Source organism: Lagenorhynchus albirostris, chromosome 20, assembly GCF_949774975.1.
Source record: "Lagenorhynchus albirostris chromosome 20, mLagAlb1.1, whole genome shotgun sequence".
Taxonomy (NCBI): domain Eukaryota; kingdom Metazoa; phylum Chordata; class Mammalia; order Artiodactyla; family Delphinidae; genus Lagenorhynchus; species Lagenorhynchus albirostris.
The window spans coordinates 41,234,833-41,251,692 of record NC_083114.1 but is presented as its reverse complement, the minus strand read 5'-3'; the positions used below and the strand labels follow the sequence as shown (position 1 = coordinate 41,251,692).

The following is a 16,860-nucleotide window of genomic DNA, read 5'->3' as shown; positions in this document are numbered from 1 at the left end:
CTCTTCAGCTTCCCAAGCAGCATTTCTTGGCCAGGTCTGTCCCCCTTGCCCCCTCTCCTCCATGGCTAATTTCCTTGGCCAGAGTCCTTAATATTCTCTGGGGGATTCTAGATACTTCAAAAGTCAAAGAGAAGAAATCCAAGTAAAAGTCTTGTAATACTTTTTATTATAAATTACACACACCATCAGTTCTTACAAAATTCTATCTATTCTTCCACTTCAATGCACATGCATTAAAGAAATGTCTGGTATAACGTTCACCAAATGTGAATGCTGTTTCTGAGTGGTAGGACTTGTGGTGTTTTAGCTTTTTTAATATCAACATCATTTGTATAAATTCATCATTTTTAAAAAATGAACTGGAAATAAGAGTTAACCAAAGGATATATGGGGGTTTACGTGGTAGGAGGCGGTTTCCCAAGGGTCGAGTGTCAGGGGAGCAGGAAGTGGGAACAGAGAGGAACGTACATGTCTTGGCATCCCCTCTCCGCCCTGCCCATGTCCCACCACACACTCAGGGCTACAAGTCTTGGTAAGAGAAAGGCGGCAGGTCCGGGACACAGGCCGCCAGGTGGGGGATGCAGGCCACATGATTGACACTGCAGAGCCCAGCATCCTGGCCCTTCTCAAAGTAGACGCTGCCAGGGGAGAAGATGGAGGGGTCCTCATCAAAGAAGTTATAGGGTCGGAGCAAGAAGCCAACTCTGTTCCCCAGAGTCACTGTGTTGGGGACATCCTCAGCGTGAGGGATGTGCAGGAAGCTGGCTGTAACCCAAGCCACCAGGTCCTGCAGGAAGAGGAAGAACTGGAGACTCTGGAGGCGAGACCCAGAGAACCCCCCCTCAGCCACAATCCCCAATCTCCAGTCTCAGCCCTGCTTCCACCTCTGCCCAGCCGCAGGCCCAAATAACAGGCGTGGTAATCCATGTGAGAAGCTGTAGGGTGGTCCCAGGGCCAATCTCACCCCCATGACCCATGTTGGTCATCAGGGAACTCCCTGGCTGGCCCCTAATCTAAGAACTGGAAATCTACCATTCCCTCCATCCTACAGCCAGGGGCCGGGCAGCCAAGACACCAGGCTTAGGGGAGCTCCTTTCCTCTGCCCCTAGGGCTACCAACCTCTCCTAACAGGGTCTCATTGTTGATGAAGTCAGCAAAGGCTGTAGTGGGTGTCCAGATGTCATTCTGGTAATAGATGCTGCTGCTCTGTGACTCCTCCTCCTTCCTCCGGGTCACCACAAGCTGGTATCTGACCAGGAATGTTGTAGGAAGGTGGTGTCAGAAAACGTCAAGGGCCTTTCAGCCCAGAAATCCTTTGGATCAGATTCTGTGTGAGACCATTCCCGTCCCATATCTACTTGGATCTGAGAAGAGGTCCAGGGGTGAATGATCGAGGTTAGTGAGTTGGGGTCTTCAGGAGCTGGGATGGGAAGGGGACCAGTCCTTCCCTACCACCCAGTGCCCAGGGCCCTCCTCACCTCCCCCAGCTGAGGGCCCTCTCCATGTCGCTGTCCAGGGGCATGTGTATGCCAAGAGGGCTGTGGATCTGGATTCGGTACCCGCGCTGGTGACCCCAGGAATTAGTCTGGTTGCTAGCCAAGTAAAGGTAGCGGGGAAGGGGGTCCCCCAAGAAAAAAGCTGTCAGGTCCTCCCTTCCCAGGACCTGCCGAGTCAGCTGTGGGCGCTGCAGTTGGTGCTCCGGACTCCAAGGGGCTGCCACAGGTTTAAACACCACGTCTTCAGCTACCACCCAGTTTTTCAGCCCTGCCAGGGTGAGGGGAGGGAGAGGAGTGCCACAGCAGGTGAGACAGGTCCCTTGTTTTCTCCGTGATGCCCCCTGCACTGGCCTGACAAAGGAGAGCAGAGCTCATCAGAGCTCTGCTCACCACAGCAGAGCTCATCAGCTCTGCGCTAGGAGCCAGGTCTGGACTTGAGAGCTAGCCCGCCTTCTTTGAACTTGCCCTGTCCAACACAGTTACCACCGGCCACAAGTGGCTCTTTCAATTTAAAAATTCAGTTCCTCAGCCACACTATCTACATTCCAAGTGCTCAACAGCTACATGTGGCTAGCGGCTAACATATTGGACAAGGCAGACATGTAACATTCCATCACTGCAGAAAATTCTATTGGCGCTGGTCTACCCAATACACTTTGGACCAATTGTTCGCTTCTCTGATTCTCACTCGGTGAATCGCTACAATGGGCATAAGAAAAGCTGTCCTGTGGCTGAGCTCTATAAATGTGAAAGCACGCACAGGTGGCTACTAACATTCTTCTAACTATGAAAGGGATATTTGTCTTGGAGAAGCCGGATGGAAAAACCCAGTCCCCTTCCGTGGTGCCCTGCATACTCCTCCTGGCTCTGAGACTTTGATTTTTTTTCTCAGTATGGCAGGTGTCACTTTGTCTTTTCTACAAGGAAGTAGATTTATATCTCTAAACTGTCTGGGAGACCCCTGGGGCACTTACACTCTTCCGCAGCTTCGGACTGCTAGTTCCTTTTGGCAGGACTCATATGGGGGCACACAGGGAACTCCCCTGAAGCCAGGGCCCCTGCCAGCTGTCCTGTGTGCAGGGGCCTGACACAGACTCTCTGGCCCACAGCACCAGCCTGTGCTGCACGCTGGCCCAATAAATGTGATTTGATTTTATGTCCTAAGACAAGGCTCTTCAATGCCAAAATGCTGGAAAGAAAACTTCAAGTCAGAAAATAGTCAGATTCCAAATATGTCCAAGAATAACCTACTTAAAATGCATGATTTAAAATAGCATTTCAATCATGCTGTTTTCTTAGCTCTCTCCCCTCCACCCGCACAGCGCACACACACAGATGCACACACACGCCATCTTTATACTCAAGAGAATATGGAAATGTTTCACAAGAAATATGCTGAGTTACAGCGCATTATACTTGGACAGCCACTTCCCGACCCATCTCCCCCCACCCTCCTTAGTTCCCGTAACTGAAAAATGGAGAGGGTCTGATGGATTCCTAATTTTCTTTCTGGGCCTAATAGTCTAACTTGATAAGTTAATTATTTTGTTCTGGACAAAAATCTGTCAGGAGCTTTAGGTCCCCTTTGTGCTTAGAGCCCTACTTGAGAAATCCCTTTCTACACTTGCAGCAAGCCTATCGCATGCCTGCCATGTCACCAGAGAGCCCACTGCGATGACATGTGCTGGCAGGAATGGGATGGTCCTCCCCAGGAGGCAGATGGGGCCCCTGTCTTGTAATCTCAGTTGCCTGAAATCCTGCGGAGCAGCCCCCAGCTAGCACCTCCTTTTCTCAGGCCCCAGGACCACCTCCACTCTGAGGAAGCTCTTTACACAGACTCCTCCCTATCTCTGTTCAGGCCCCAGCTTCCCCCACCTCCACTGACTCTCAGAATGAGGAAGAACTCAGAGCCCCAGCTCCAGCCGTGTCCAGCCACAGACAGGCAGGGCAAGGGCAAGTTCACCACCCACAGACAGGCTAAGGCAGCCAGCTAGTACAGCGCAGCCATTACATCTGGTTTCACAATTGCAGCGGGTCAGAGGGGCTGGGCGGGGGAACACTCTCCACCTTTTGCCAAATACCCAATAAGCCCAGTATTTAGGCTGACTGCAGTTGAATACAGTCAGATCAGTCCCTGCTGTTGCCACAATAAACTGTGGTGCTGGAACGCCACCCTCTTGCCTCTTCCGGCTTGATGTGCGGGTCTCCCTTCCCTCTGGCCCACCCCAACGCTCAATCCTCATCCCGTGGGCACTCACCTGCCACATCCAGGTCCAGCTTGAAGTGGAAGGCATGCGTGTGCACCGCCCCCAGCACTCTCTCCCCAACGCGGTTCCCAAAGAGGAGGCTCTCCTCGCCCCCGCTCAGGAAAGCTGTGTTGATGTAGCCCGTGGCATGGACCCGCCCTTCAAGCGCCCCATTTGGGTGCAATACAAAGTCCCAAATGTAGTCATAGTTGCCTACAGAGGACACAGACCTGACTACAAGGGCCGAGCCAGCCAAACCACCATAGAAATGACTCTGAAGGTGACCGTGGTGCCTGCGGAGGGGTAGTCCCTGGGCCTCCTCAAACACACACACAGCCCCCGGGAGCAGCTGGACTGCCCCTTTGCCCACTAATACGTGGATGTCCACCATGGTAGACTGATAGGGGCAGTCCACTCCCCGCACCAAGCCCCGGCTGTGATGGCCAAGTCCATAGCTGCTATCCAGGTATCGGGTCATCATTGTCTTGGGTGAATCGGCACCATAGATAGAAACACACTCCTGGACACTGACTTCATAGGCCACTCGCTCACCCTTGAACCGAACATCAAAAATCCTCATGCCGCTGAACACCCCATGGCCAAAGGTAAACGTCCAAAGGGAGGACGCCACTAGGTTCCCTTGCACACTGTACCGGGAGCCCTGAGGTGAGAACTGAAGAGGGGGAAGAGGACCTGGGGAGACCCGCGATCGCAGCGATGAGGCCCCATCTGGCAGGGGTAGAGGAACTCTAACCACTTCCAGCCGGCCAGCCTTAAACTCCCATTCCAGCTGACCCAAGTCTGCATAGTAGTGCCCAAGGTAGAAGACCTGCTGGACAGCCCAGCGGGCAGGGTCCAAGGCCCTGTGGTCCAGCAGTAGCTCGAGCCCCACAGGGTGAAGGAAAATCCCAACACCTGAGATGTTATGGTAGAGGGCTATCCAGGTAGCACGGTCCCCTGAGCGCAAGCCACGAGGGGTGGCGTGCAGAGCTGCCAAAGTGGAACCATTGTAGTTGAAGACAGAAGCCAGGAAGACTGGTGCCTTGGGGAGCTCCACCTCTTTCAAATGCTTCCACATCTGGGCAGACTCAGTTCCCAGCACGGGGCGTCGGTGATAGGGCAGGGGGCCCCCGTGACGCTCCACAGTCACGTCCCGCAGGTAGGAGGGGTGCGGCAGCGGCCCCACCAGCAGCTCAGTCACATTGGGCTGGGGTTGTCCGCCAAAGAAGACGATGGCCAGTGCCTCCCGGGCAGGCGGGGGGCTCCCCCTGTCCAGGTGGGCCAGGGCTGCAGCCTTGGGGGGCAGCTCCAGCTCCACCGAGAAGACGCAGTTGTCTGAGGGTTGGGCCTGAGCTGCATCCACCAGGCCTGGCCCTAGCTTCTGGGTCAGAAAGCTCATCACAGCCGTCAGCTCTTCTCGGCTCAGGTCTGCAAACAGCTGGCTCTGGCCAGGGTGTGTCCAGGGCTGGGCACTGTAGGATACAGAGGGGCAGCGGGGAGGCTGGCTGGAGCTACGTTGGCTGGTCAGCAAGACATAGGCCAGGGCAAAGACAGTAATGAGGGACAGTGCCAGGAACACGAGGACTACCTTGAGATTCATGGTGACTGACGAGAGCTGAAATGAGAGTCCCGCCAGCTGCTCCTTCTGCTTACTGACATCAAATCAGGGTTTATATTCAGTAGGATGGATAGGAATAGTGAAAACTCCACCCTGTGGGTTGGACGGGAAATTTCTGACCTTGATTTATATAATTCTGCTCCAATTTTCTGTTCTGTGGTTTGGCTCAAGGTACTACTTCCACGTGCATAGCCTCTCCCCATCCCTGAACTCCTCCCAGCAGCACGGTCAGTACCCACTACCGATCTCCATCATTTAGACCAGATTAGAGGGCATTTGTATATACACTAGACTCTACCTTCCACCCAGAATGGGTCTGAGAAGTATGCAAATCTCAGATGCCCAATCAAGTCCCATGTACTACATGCAGCCACTCTAACTGTCCACTTTCCTACCTCCTGGCAGGCATTCCCCTCCAGTATTTCCAGGATCCACTGCCCAGCTCAGCAGTAAGCACTGTGTTCTGCCACATGCCTAAGACCAAGCCCTTGATCTGTAGTCTCAGGCCTCTTCCATCTAGTCGGTGAGAAAGGAGTGGTGAAGGCCTGGGCGCAGCAGTCAGATTTGTACACCAATCGCAGGTCCCTAAGCTGTGTGACCTGAGGGGAGTTACTTATTGTAAGTCTCAGTGTCCTCACCTATAAAGAAGGGATAAAACTACCCCAGAGATTCACGGAGAGTAAATGAGATCAGGCGCGTAAAGTGCTTAACAGCCTGGCATGGGCAGGCATTCAAAAATTGTCAGCTACTGGTAAGGATCTCTGAAACAGAATAGGGCAGATGTTCCTCCATTGTTCAAGACCTTAAATCCCTTTCTGCAGAGACAACAGATACCAGATCATTGGATACCAAAATGCTCCTCTGCAAGGTGGAAGTTAAGGAAACTTTATTTCAGAGGGAGCTAAGGTCCTAGATAGCCCTCCAATTCATTTGAAAACCAAAAACCAGGGGTCCCTGGCATCTCCGCAAGAAACTTAAGACATTATTCAGAAGGAACTTTTAGTATAGAGCAAAGAAAATGACGGGGTCGGGTGTGCCTTGAACCAGGTGATTCCCCACACACGGAACTAGAGCGGCCTCTACTGGCAGTTCATGGGTATCACTGGGGAGGGAAGGAAGGAAGGAGCTGGGATCTTGCGAGGGTAGAAGGCAGCTTAGCTTTGGAAAGAGCTAACTTTCATTTAATTCAGACTGAAGACAAATGAAGGACCCACCCTTGCCTCTTGGTAGGCAGAAGCCTCAGCCTTTCCATTATTCCAGAGAAAAGAGGCAGCTCAGTTGGTATAAAGACACCCAATAGGGTGGCTGGAGGTATATGAGGAGGTGGGTATCCCAATGTGCACACACGTAAGTGTGGGTATGTTCCTGGACACCAGAGCATCGCATCAGGGTCTGCAGCTTTAGAAAGAGGTCAAAGTACCTGTATTTTTAATAATTTCTTGACATGGTAAAAGAATTTTACATTACGATCCAAGGGTGGTAAGGTGAGGAGGAGGGACATGGGAACAATCCAACAAACAAAAAGGGAAACTGAGAAACACATGGTGGGAGGACGGAACATTTTAGCTGGAAGGGGTCTGAGGGTGGGTAGGGGCATTGCCCAACTAAAATGCAATTGGTTTGTTACTGAGTACTATTCATGGGAAGACAGCATCCTAACTCCTTCTCTAGAGCACACTGGGAGGAAAAATGATGCATCCAGATGGAAATATGATTCGGGGCTGCAAGACAGAGACGGGGGTAGAATAAAAGTCAGCAACAGACACAGAGAATCACCAGCAGACTCTCCAGTAGTGGTAGAATAAAAGTGGGGGTTGATGAGGGCTAACACAAAAGCTGTGACAAGTGACATCTCTGGAAGATTTGAGAGATAAGAGGCAACTCTTCTATGGTTTTGACTTGCCCAGCAGATTTCCACATACACACAATGTGTACATGCATGTGTGTGCATGCACACACATATACACACAAGTGACCACTTTCCCTGGAAGCACAATACTATAAATAAGAAAACATTTTTCCCAAAGGGAAAACCCAGTAGGAGCAGCAGCATCTGGCCTCACAGCTGCAGACACCCCCACCCCAATTTACAACTGGCCTGGGAAGAGGAAACCGGGATTCAGAGGACCAGCCTTTGCAAAAATGCCCCAAAGGACCCGAATCACAGAGGAAGGGGAACCCACTACCCCTGCTTCTCATCTTTCAGTTGTCCTCCAACTCACCAGCCTCGGGCACCAAGAGGCTACAATACCAGGAGACAATGGGCCCTGGTGGATGAGAACTAAGACACCTAACACCTTCTGAACGTGTGTGTGTGTGTGTGTGTGTGTGTGTGTGTGTGTGTGTGTGTGTGTGTGTGTGTGTGTGTGTGTGTGTGTGTGTGTGTGTGTGTGTGTGTGTGTGTGTGTGAGACAGAGACAGGGTTTGGGGGGGTGGGCAGGGCTGGGGGGAGGGGGGCATCAAGTAACAGAGTAGGAAGGCATGTGTGTGCTGCATGTGTGTATGTGTGTGTATATGACACACATATGTGTATGTGAAAATCCTAGTTATAAAAACATCTGAAGCAGCTAGGGACTTGGCAGAAGGTCTAAGGTGTTTCTTGTCATGATCAGGTTCAAGGTGCAATGTATATAGATGGGAAACCCGAAGTCATCACCAGGGCAACTGTGGCAGGGAGGATGCAACGTCCCACTGTCAAGGGACACTAACCTCCCATCAGGAAGAAAGGAGCTGGTCCCCCACACTCCGCCCCAGTTCCTACAAAACACCTAGCACTCTCCTTCCAGTTCCCTCAGTTTCTAACCAACTGATCATCAAGAGGAAGAATATACAAAGCCCAAGACACAGGAGAAAGCCAGGGAGAAAAAACACAAGTATTCTTGTGCCAATATCCTGCATACATAAACCTGGAGGTCTCCAGAAATTAGGACAGGGGGGCGTGGGGTACTAGGGAAGGAAATAGAAGAGTTCCTGAGGCCTGAAAAAAGAGGTAAACACGTCACAGAACTACATGAGAGTTTCATTAGGCTCTAACTAAAAACAGAGAGAGGGGTGATTACTACTTCCAGCCAGTTTCCCCATCACGATAGTCATGTAACAAACCAAGGCAATGTCGGTCTTGAGCCAGACTCACAGAGTCCCCTGGCCCTGGCCCTGGCCTCAGTACAGTGTCTCTGCATTGCTGCTCCGGGGCCGTTTGATCTTCTCGATATTTTTCAGGATCATGTCATGTAGAGTGACCTGGGAGAAGAGGGATCATGGACTCACATGTCTGTTGTACCCCTACCTCACTAGGAAAATAAGACACCGCCACAAACTCCCAAGCACTCACTCACATAACCTGGATCTCACTCACCTGAATCTGAATTCAGCATGGCTGCCCTACTACCTCTCTTATACCCCACGCACACCTGGGTATATCCAGGGCCCAAGAGTCTAATAAATTACATTTACTGAGCACATAACATACCAAGAATTGCACTGGGTCCTTTAATGTGTTAACTGAAGTTTGAGGTTAAACTTGCCCAAGGCCACACATTACAGGTAGGATTGGTTCTAAACCTAAGCCTGACTCTAACACCCACATCTTCACCCCTATTCTATGTTGTGCCCTTTCCCATCCAGGTAGAAAGAAGGGAGATGCCCAGCTAGATACCTTCAATGACCTCATAGCTCTCAACACTTGGCTAATAGGCAGAATTTGTTCCACTCATTTTACCTCCACCCCCGCCCTCCATCTCAACCTCCAGAGAGTGGCAAGAAAATGGTCACCAGAACTAAGAGAAGCCAGAGCAACTGTGGGCAGGGACCAAGGTTACTTACATATTGATTCCTTAGCTCTGATATGATGAGCCGAAGGCTGATATATTCTTTCTCATCAATCTCTGTCACGGTGCGGCGATAGTCCTCCTGAGAGCGGGGCGGAGAAAAGGCTAGTTCCCAAAGCCTGACTGTCCCCACATGGCTCCTCCCAGGAACAGCCACTCCTCCCGGTCCTACCACTTCCACCCTCGGCCCACAAAACCCTTACTTACCACATGGGGATATTTAGCTATTTTAGAAACCAATTTGGCTCTTGTAATATAATATCTGGAAGGAGAGAGAAGAGGAGGAAGCTGCAGGAGACCCTGGACAGTGCTTACCACCTCATCAGCCCCCAATTCCCGGGCCAAGCCCAAGCAGCCCTACCTAGATATCTGGTCCAGATAAGATGCAGCTTCACTCTCAACAGTTCTTAGTTCTGCAACTGTCTCCTCCTGAAAAAACAACTGAGTCAAAAGTCACTTCCATATCACCCCAAGGCAGACCAAAGAGAAAGGGAAAACAGAAAAGCAGGGGAGATGAGATTACCTCCCAAACCTTCCTCTCCAGTTTCTAATGCAAGCACATTACCTGAATGGACACCCCAAAGTTGTTCCCATCTTCTATCCTAGGAATCAGGAGTTGTACCCACATTTTGACCTGGAGAGTGAGGAGACCAAAATATACATATGAGGACCTTGGTCTTTTCTACTGAAGCCACGAAGTATACAATTCATGCTGCTGGGGCCAGATGTCAGGAGCACAGGAGCCAAAATAGACTTCCAATTCCCACACCATCTCCACGCCTCCAGCCCCATATCCATCATCTTGCATAGTTCAAGCCAGGCTATTTGGGGTCAGCCCCTGCCTCACCGTGTTGCATTTCTCGATCAGCAGCCGGATCTCAGGCTTCACTTTTTCAATAATGTCCACCAGCTGCTGGTTGCTTTTTAGCATCCCATTGGGCATCACGAACACCTTGGTTCCTGGCAGGGACATGAGGAAGGTTAAATGATTTGGATGGAAGGCAGGACATAGCACTCCACCCCTTTCTCTCTTTCCCAGACCCATGAGATGCTATGACCTCTGCCTTTTATCTGTCACAACTCTATCTATAAACCTTGACACCCCCAATGAAATCAAAAAGAGAACGCATGGATTAGCAAATGGGTGTCTAAAGTATCCCAAAACTCTGAAGGATAAAAAAATTAAAACATGCTCTATAGACTTAATGTACCAACTATTACTGAAGAGGAAAAAATGATATGGAACTGTGACTTCTGTGAAAAATCTGTGATGTGTAGCCACTTCCAACCTCTCTCCCTTGGCAGTCCACAATAAGACAAACCCTCCCTATTAACTGGAAAATTAGGTTTACAGTGCTAAATAATGACAATGCTTGGAGGACTTGGGAATGCTAACGTCTGGGAAATAAATTCAGATCCTGCTTCCTGGCCAGGAGAACACAAGATTCATCCTGCATCTCAGGGCTGCAGGCCAGGAAAGGCTGGGGTGGGATACAGTGAAGGGAGCTCTTACCCTGGAAGGCCTCTTCACATTCATCCAATCTTCGCTTCTTGTAAGTGGGCTAAAGATACAAAAAGATGGGAATTAGTCTGCTTGACACCTACATCCCCATCATAAGCTACCCTTCGAGCAAGTTTAATCCCTTCCTCGACCCCATTATTAATTTACACACAATTTACTAAGCACATACAAGGCTTTAAGAGAAGATTCTTGGGGCCTCCCTGATGGTGCAGTGGTTAAGAATCCGCCTGCAAATACAGGGGACACGGGTTCCAGCCATGGTCTGGAAAGATCCCACATGCCAGCGAGCAACTAAGCCTGTGTGCCACAACTCCTGCACTCTAGAGCCCACGAGTCACAACTACTGAGCCCACGTGCCACAACTACTGAAGCCCACATGCCTAGAGCCCATGCTCTGCAACAAAAGCCACCACAATGAGAAGCCCGTGCACCGCAAAGAAGAGTAGCCCTCGCTCGGCACAACTATAGAAAGCCCGCGTGCAGCAACAAAGGCCCAACGCAGCCATTAATTAATTAATTAAAAAGATTCTTGCCACAAAGCAACTTAAACTCTAGTTGGGAAGACCAACCTTCAAGAAATATAACAAATTAAGGAATTAGGGGTAATTCCCTGGTGGTCCAGTGGTTAGGGCTTGGCACTTTCACTGCCAGAGGCCTGGGTTCCATCCCTGGTTGGGGAACTAAGATCCCACAAGCTGTGCGACATGGCCAAATAAGTAAATTTTAAAAAATTTAAAAATTAAGCAATTGGGCAGGGGGATACTATAAAAAACAGGAAAAATGAAGCACTAAATGCAGAGTTAGGATAATTAAGGGAATAAATACAAATCTGCTGGTTCCACAATGAAATGCGATATTCAATCAACAAACATGTATTTAGCACCTGCTATGTACCAGAAACAATGCTAGGTGCTGGGGATACAAAGATAATTAAGATAGTTTCTGCTCTCCAGAATTGCAAGTTCTATCAATGAGACAGTAATGCAGACAAAGAACAATACAGTACAGTGTCATCAGTGTTATGATAAAATGTGGATATATAGCTGATAAAAACTAGGCACTAAAGATACACAAAGACTAGGACTGCAGTTACATAGCAAGAAGAACTGTTCATTCCATAACAACACTCAAGACACTGAAACGGGTAAGAAAAGTCTTGCCTAGAGTCCTGGGGACAGACCAGATCACCTGAGGGAACCTGTAGCTATTTGTCCTATTTTTAAACTCACTCTAACAGAGTAACATTAACATATTCACTTCATGCTACAAATGAAAATCAGGATCTAAAGGGGGTGTACTTCAGTCATAACATCTGTAAGAATCCTCATTCCCAGATCCAAATCCCACTGTCCCCTCTGTATATGTTCACACTGAGCAGGGAATAATGAACAGAGAACCTACTGCTTCCGAACACAAAGATAAATATACGACACTTACACCGTCCAGTCCATCATGGCTATTGGTGAGAAGAATGGGGTCAGGGACTGGGAGATTCATGTCTGAGTGGATCTGAGTTAGGTCATGGATGTTTAGGATTGGTTCCTGAAAGAGAGAAGCCCACCCCGAAAACATTAGTTTTTTTCCAAGATGAACAAAGAAGTATTTCATTTAAAGGGCAAGAAATGAGAGCGCTTTACAGTACAAAACAAAACAGAATTAACACGTGATTTGTCCCATTTGACAGAAAGACCGGGGCAAAAAAATGGGGGAATCTGAGAAAAAGAAAAGCGTCTCTCACCTTCAAAAAACTATCAAGTTCTAACAATTTCTTTGGGAAAAAATTTGCCACCAAGTCTTCTGCCTAAAGATGAGGGAAAATACAACCGAATTAGTAACTGTGGGAAGGTCTGTCTCTACAGGTATCTCTCCTCTGGGGAACTCCCGACTATTAACCAACATTCATTTTTCTATTTATTTCACTCACCTCACTTGTGATCCGTTCCCTGAAAGAATCAACCTAAAATTAATAAAGAAAACAATTCACTATGAGTAAGTCAGTACCTGGCAACAGAAGTATGGGCAGGATGGGGAAACCCAAATCCAACTGTCTTCCCCTCACCCTGTAATCGTAATGAGAAGCTGAGAGGCCCCCAGACTGCAAATACTTTTTTTCTGAGGATCCATTTCTCCATCTCAGAAGGAAGCCGGGCTTGAGGGCAACACCCGCCTGTCTTCCCTCCCTCCCTCCCTGTTCTGAAGCTGTCTGACTTTAAGAGCAGACAAAAGACAGGTAGGTGGGGGAGGTGTGAGCTCACAAACGTTGTCAACCACCATCCAAACCTGGCCCAGGATACGAGGCAGGCCTGATGCCAAGGGCAGGGGCAGCAGCAGCGTCCGGAGGCGGGGACGCTGCTGGGCTGGGGGACTTCCAGCTGTCACTGGCCTAAAGAACTTAAGTCCACCACGTGTCCGCAGAGGTCTCCCCGGGCTCTCCACTATTAGACGGGGTACAGAAGGCCATCCCATATTATCCTCTCCCCCGATGCTGTCCCGGGAGGGGGGGCTGGGCTGAGCCGAGCGGAAGCTCAGGGCTGGTGTCCCCAGGGAGACAAAGACGCCGTGGGGAGTGGGGAGCCGGTCAGACTGCTCGGGGATCGAAGCGAGGGGTAAGGAGGCCCGGGCCGGTGCCGTTACCTTGAGCTTCACTTCCTGATCCACCTTCAGCAACGAGGCCATGGCCGGGCCGGGCCGTGTCCGCTCCGCTGGAGACCGGAGGCGCTGTGGGCTCCGGGGAGGGGGTCAGAGGGAGGCGGGAATGTCGGCTGCTTTCGGGACGCGGCCGCCCTCGCTGGCTCACTCACTGCTCTCTCGCTCCCTCCCTTCGTGCCGTCCGCCCGCCCGCCCGCCTGCTGCCTGTGCCTTCTGCCTGCTCCCTCTCTCGCTCGCCCTCCCGGCTTTCGCCGCTCACGCCGGAAGTTACGTCACAGACAACCGCCGGGATTTCGGCGAGGATGCGCACAAGCCCTGCGCAGCCGCGCTGAGGTTCGGCTCTGGACATTCTTATTTCCGGGCTCCTCTCCGCTCTACGGGTGAAATAAAAGGGAGTGCGGCCAAGGGTGGTTTAGTGAGATCTGAGGCTCAAAGAGACTCGGGGATTACTTGCTTCTCTGTTATCCCGGCACTCGCCTTCTCCGAAGGGACCTTCGGAGCCGCTACCGCCTCGAGCGGGGACCCGACCGACGACGCCGTCGCGCCCCAGTGACGCCGTCGCGCCTCGACCTGAGGAAGCCGACGGTCCCCGCGCTGGGTTTGGGGCGTCTAGTCTGTGATTTCTGCCGCCTCCTTCTCTTGGCCGGAGCTCTAGTGTTAGGCTGGAGCCTAACAGAAGACAAGTCCTGTTGCACCAGGCTTCCCAACCTTTCTCTGCCATGTAGCCACTTAATCTCATACACTTTCACCTCAGTGATCAACTGCCTGATGGATGGGCAAATTGATGCCTGGAGGCCGGTAGTGCTTGTCCAAGGCTGCACAGTGTTTCCAGAAAATCCAAGACCAGAACTCGGATCTCCTAACTTCTAGGGCAATGCTGTATCCATTTTCCTCATGGAAGGCAGAGTCTCTAACCCTTAATTCACCCACTCATGGTCTCTTAACATTGGTTATTTCGCTCTAAAATGGACTAGGCTCTGAGACAGCAGTGTCTCAGAGGCTAGAAATAATGTGTCACTTATGTAAGTTAAAATCTTCTAGCAGCCACATTAAAAAGTGAAACAGGTGAAATTAGTTTTAATCATATTTAACCCAGTTTAACCAAATATTATCATTTCATCATGTAATCAGTATAAAAAATATTAATGAGATCTTGTACATTCTTTTCTCATACCAAGTCTTTGAAATCCAGTATGAATTTTACACTTACTTGCACATCTCAGTTCAGAGGAACCACATTTGCAGTACTCAGTAACCATATGTGGTTAGTGGCTCCTGTATTGAACAGCACAGTTTTGGGAAATCAAAGGTAAACAAGACTCAAGTTCTCTGGTCTCCTGGGACTTAATACTTGGGAAAGACACCAGAAAGTAAACTGACAACATAATTGCAAAATCTGATAAATGTTAGGGGAAAAATGACTGACATAGAGAATGCCAGGGGTCTATTTTAGTTAAAATGGCCAAGAAAGGCCTCTCAGATGAAGTGACAGGCTAAAAGGGTGTAAAAGGGTTAGCTTGGGAAGAGTGAGGGAAAGAGCCTTCAAAGGTATGGGTGCAGCACAGGGAAATGCCCTGGGGAAGGAAAGTGGTTGTCCAGTTGAAGAAATTTTTTTAAAGAGCATATTTATTTATTTATTGGCTGCACTGCCACCAGGGATCAAACCCGTGACTCCTGCAGTGGAAGCTTGGAGTATTAACTTCTGGACCACCAGGGAAGTCTCCGTTGAAGAAATTGAAAGACTAGTTAGTTAGTTGGGGGTGGGAGTGGGCTGGGGAGGGTTGTTAGGAAACAATTTGGATTAAGTGCAAAGGCAGGTCATCTGATTTACATTTTATCTTGAGCACACCTCTGTGTTAAGAGCAAGGGAGGGACTTCCCTGTGGCGCAGTGGTTGGGAATCCGCCTGCCAATGCAGGGGAGACGGGTTCAAGCCCTGGTCCAGGAAGATCCCACATGCCACGGAGCAACAAAGCCTGTGCGCCACAACTACTGAGGCTGCGCTCTAGAGCCCACGAGCCACAACTACAGAGCCCACGTGCCTAGAGCCCATGCTCCCCAACAAGAGAAGCCACCGCAATTAGAGGCCTGCGCACTGCAAAGAGGAGTGGCCCCTGCTCTCTTCAACTGGAGGAAGCCTGTGTGCAGCAACGAAGACCCAACGCAGCCAAAAATAAATAAATTTATTTTTTTTAAAAAAAAGAGCAAGGGAGGTGGTGGGAATACACAGTTAAATGAAGTGTGACTGACTATGGCCTCTGGAATCAGAGAAACCTGCCTTCAAATCCCACCTCAGCTCCTTACTAACTGTGATATCTTGGGAAAATTACTGAAATGCTGAGTCTCAGTTCCCTCATCTGTAAAATGGAATTTCAATTATTATTAACAAATAGTATGCAATTTTGTAGGGTTGTTAAGAATACTGGAAATCACATATATGTAAAAGAACTAGTACAGTGCCTGGATACAAGGCAGGCACTAGATAAACAGTAGCCATTATCAGACAAGCTACCTGTTCATGCTTAGCATGAACTTACCTCATGCTTACCTTAAACTATATAATTATTATCAGCCCCATTTTCAGACTCAAAGTTCTTTTCCACTTATTCAAGACCACATACAACATAGCCCATACTACCCGTGCATTAACATCTAACGGTTTTCCGCCTTTTACCCCTGCTTTCTGTTACACTTGTCCCTAGTAACTTTTCAACTCTGATCTGGAACTTAACTTCAGGAATGCTTTCCCAAATTAACTACATCCTATTTTAAGTGTGCCATTACCCTGCATTTCTTTCAGAATTGATAACTTCAGCTTGAAAACTTAATGTGTTTCTGCTTGTTGAAATATGGCTTTGTTCTCAAATAATTGTATTTTGTCTTCTTCAAGTAGGGTTGTAAGAAGACAGATACACATTCCTTTTTTATTTCCCTTTCTCCTCCCTTATCCAAGTGTTTTATGTAATGTGCACTCATTTGTTTATTTATTCAGTGAACAATTGCTGAGGGCACTGCTACATTTAACAAACTATTCATTCCTGGGTGCTTATGAATCAAACATGATCACTGATGACTGGTCTTATTTTAAATTCATGTCCACAACATTCAAATGGGTGCTCCTGGGAGTCTCAGGTGTTCCTTGGCTTGGAGACAACCATCTTCTCCCTGTGTCTCTTCACATGTCTTCCCTCTGTTCATGTCCACCTTTGTGTCCAAATTGCCCCTTATTATAAGGACAACCAGTCATACTGGATTAATGACTTAATGACCTCATTAACTTGATCATCTGCAAAGACCCTATTTCCAAACAAGGTCCCACTCACAGGTACTGGGGGTTAGGACTTCAACATCTCCTGGGAGAACGTAATTCAACTCATAACACCTACCATTATCTGAAATCACCTTATTCATTTGTTTATAGGTTTATTGTCAAATTCTCTCCTCAAGAATATAAACTATTAGAGCAGCTCACCAGTGTATCCTCCCAGACCTAGACAAGTGAC

General features: G+C 49.2%; 2 protein-coding genes across 3 annotated transcripts; both read right to left on the bottom strand.

The window, feature by feature from the left end:
- Positions 1 to 186: 186 nt before the first annotated feature.
- AOC2 (amine oxidase copper containing 2) lies at positions 187 to 5,902 on the bottom strand. The gene is made up of 5 exons (XM_060136046.1): positions 5,756 to 5,902; positions 3,755 to 5,453; positions 1,479 to 1,764; positions 1,120 to 1,249; positions 187 to 787 (listed from the first exon to the last, which is right to left on the bottom strand). The coding sequence occupies exons 2-5, from the start codon at positions 5,340 to 5,342 to the stop codon at positions 521 to 523; spliced, it is 2,271 nt and encodes a 756-aa protein (XP_059992029.1). The 5' UTR covers positions 5,343 to 5,453; positions 5,756 to 5,902; the 3' UTR covers positions 187 to 520.
- Positions 5,903 to 6,765: 863 nt separating this feature from the next.
- PSME3 (proteasome activator subunit 3) lies at positions 6,766 to 13,562 on the bottom strand. Of its 2 annotated transcripts, XM_060136114.1 has the most exons (11): positions 13,344 to 13,561; positions 12,634 to 12,666; positions 12,448 to 12,510; positions 12,147 to 12,251; positions 10,701 to 10,749; positions 10,035 to 10,147; positions 9,753 to 9,821; positions 9,549 to 9,616; positions 9,395 to 9,449; positions 9,183 to 9,269; positions 6,766 to 8,600 (listed from the first exon to the last, which is right to left on the bottom strand). In XM_060136114.1, exons 1-11 carry the CDS (start codon positions 13,383 to 13,385, stop codon positions 8,520 to 8,522), a joined length of 765 nt encoding a protein of 254 aa, XP_059992097.1. In that variant the 5' UTR covers positions 13,386 to 13,561; the 3' UTR covers positions 6,766 to 8,519. The 2 variants fall into 2 exon arrangements, with proteins under 2 accessions (XP_059992097.1, XP_059992098.1); XM_060136115.1 differs by lacking the exon at positions 12,448 to 12,510 and having other exon boundaries at positions 13,344 to 13,562.
- Positions 13,563 to 16,860: the final 3,298 nt, after the last annotated feature.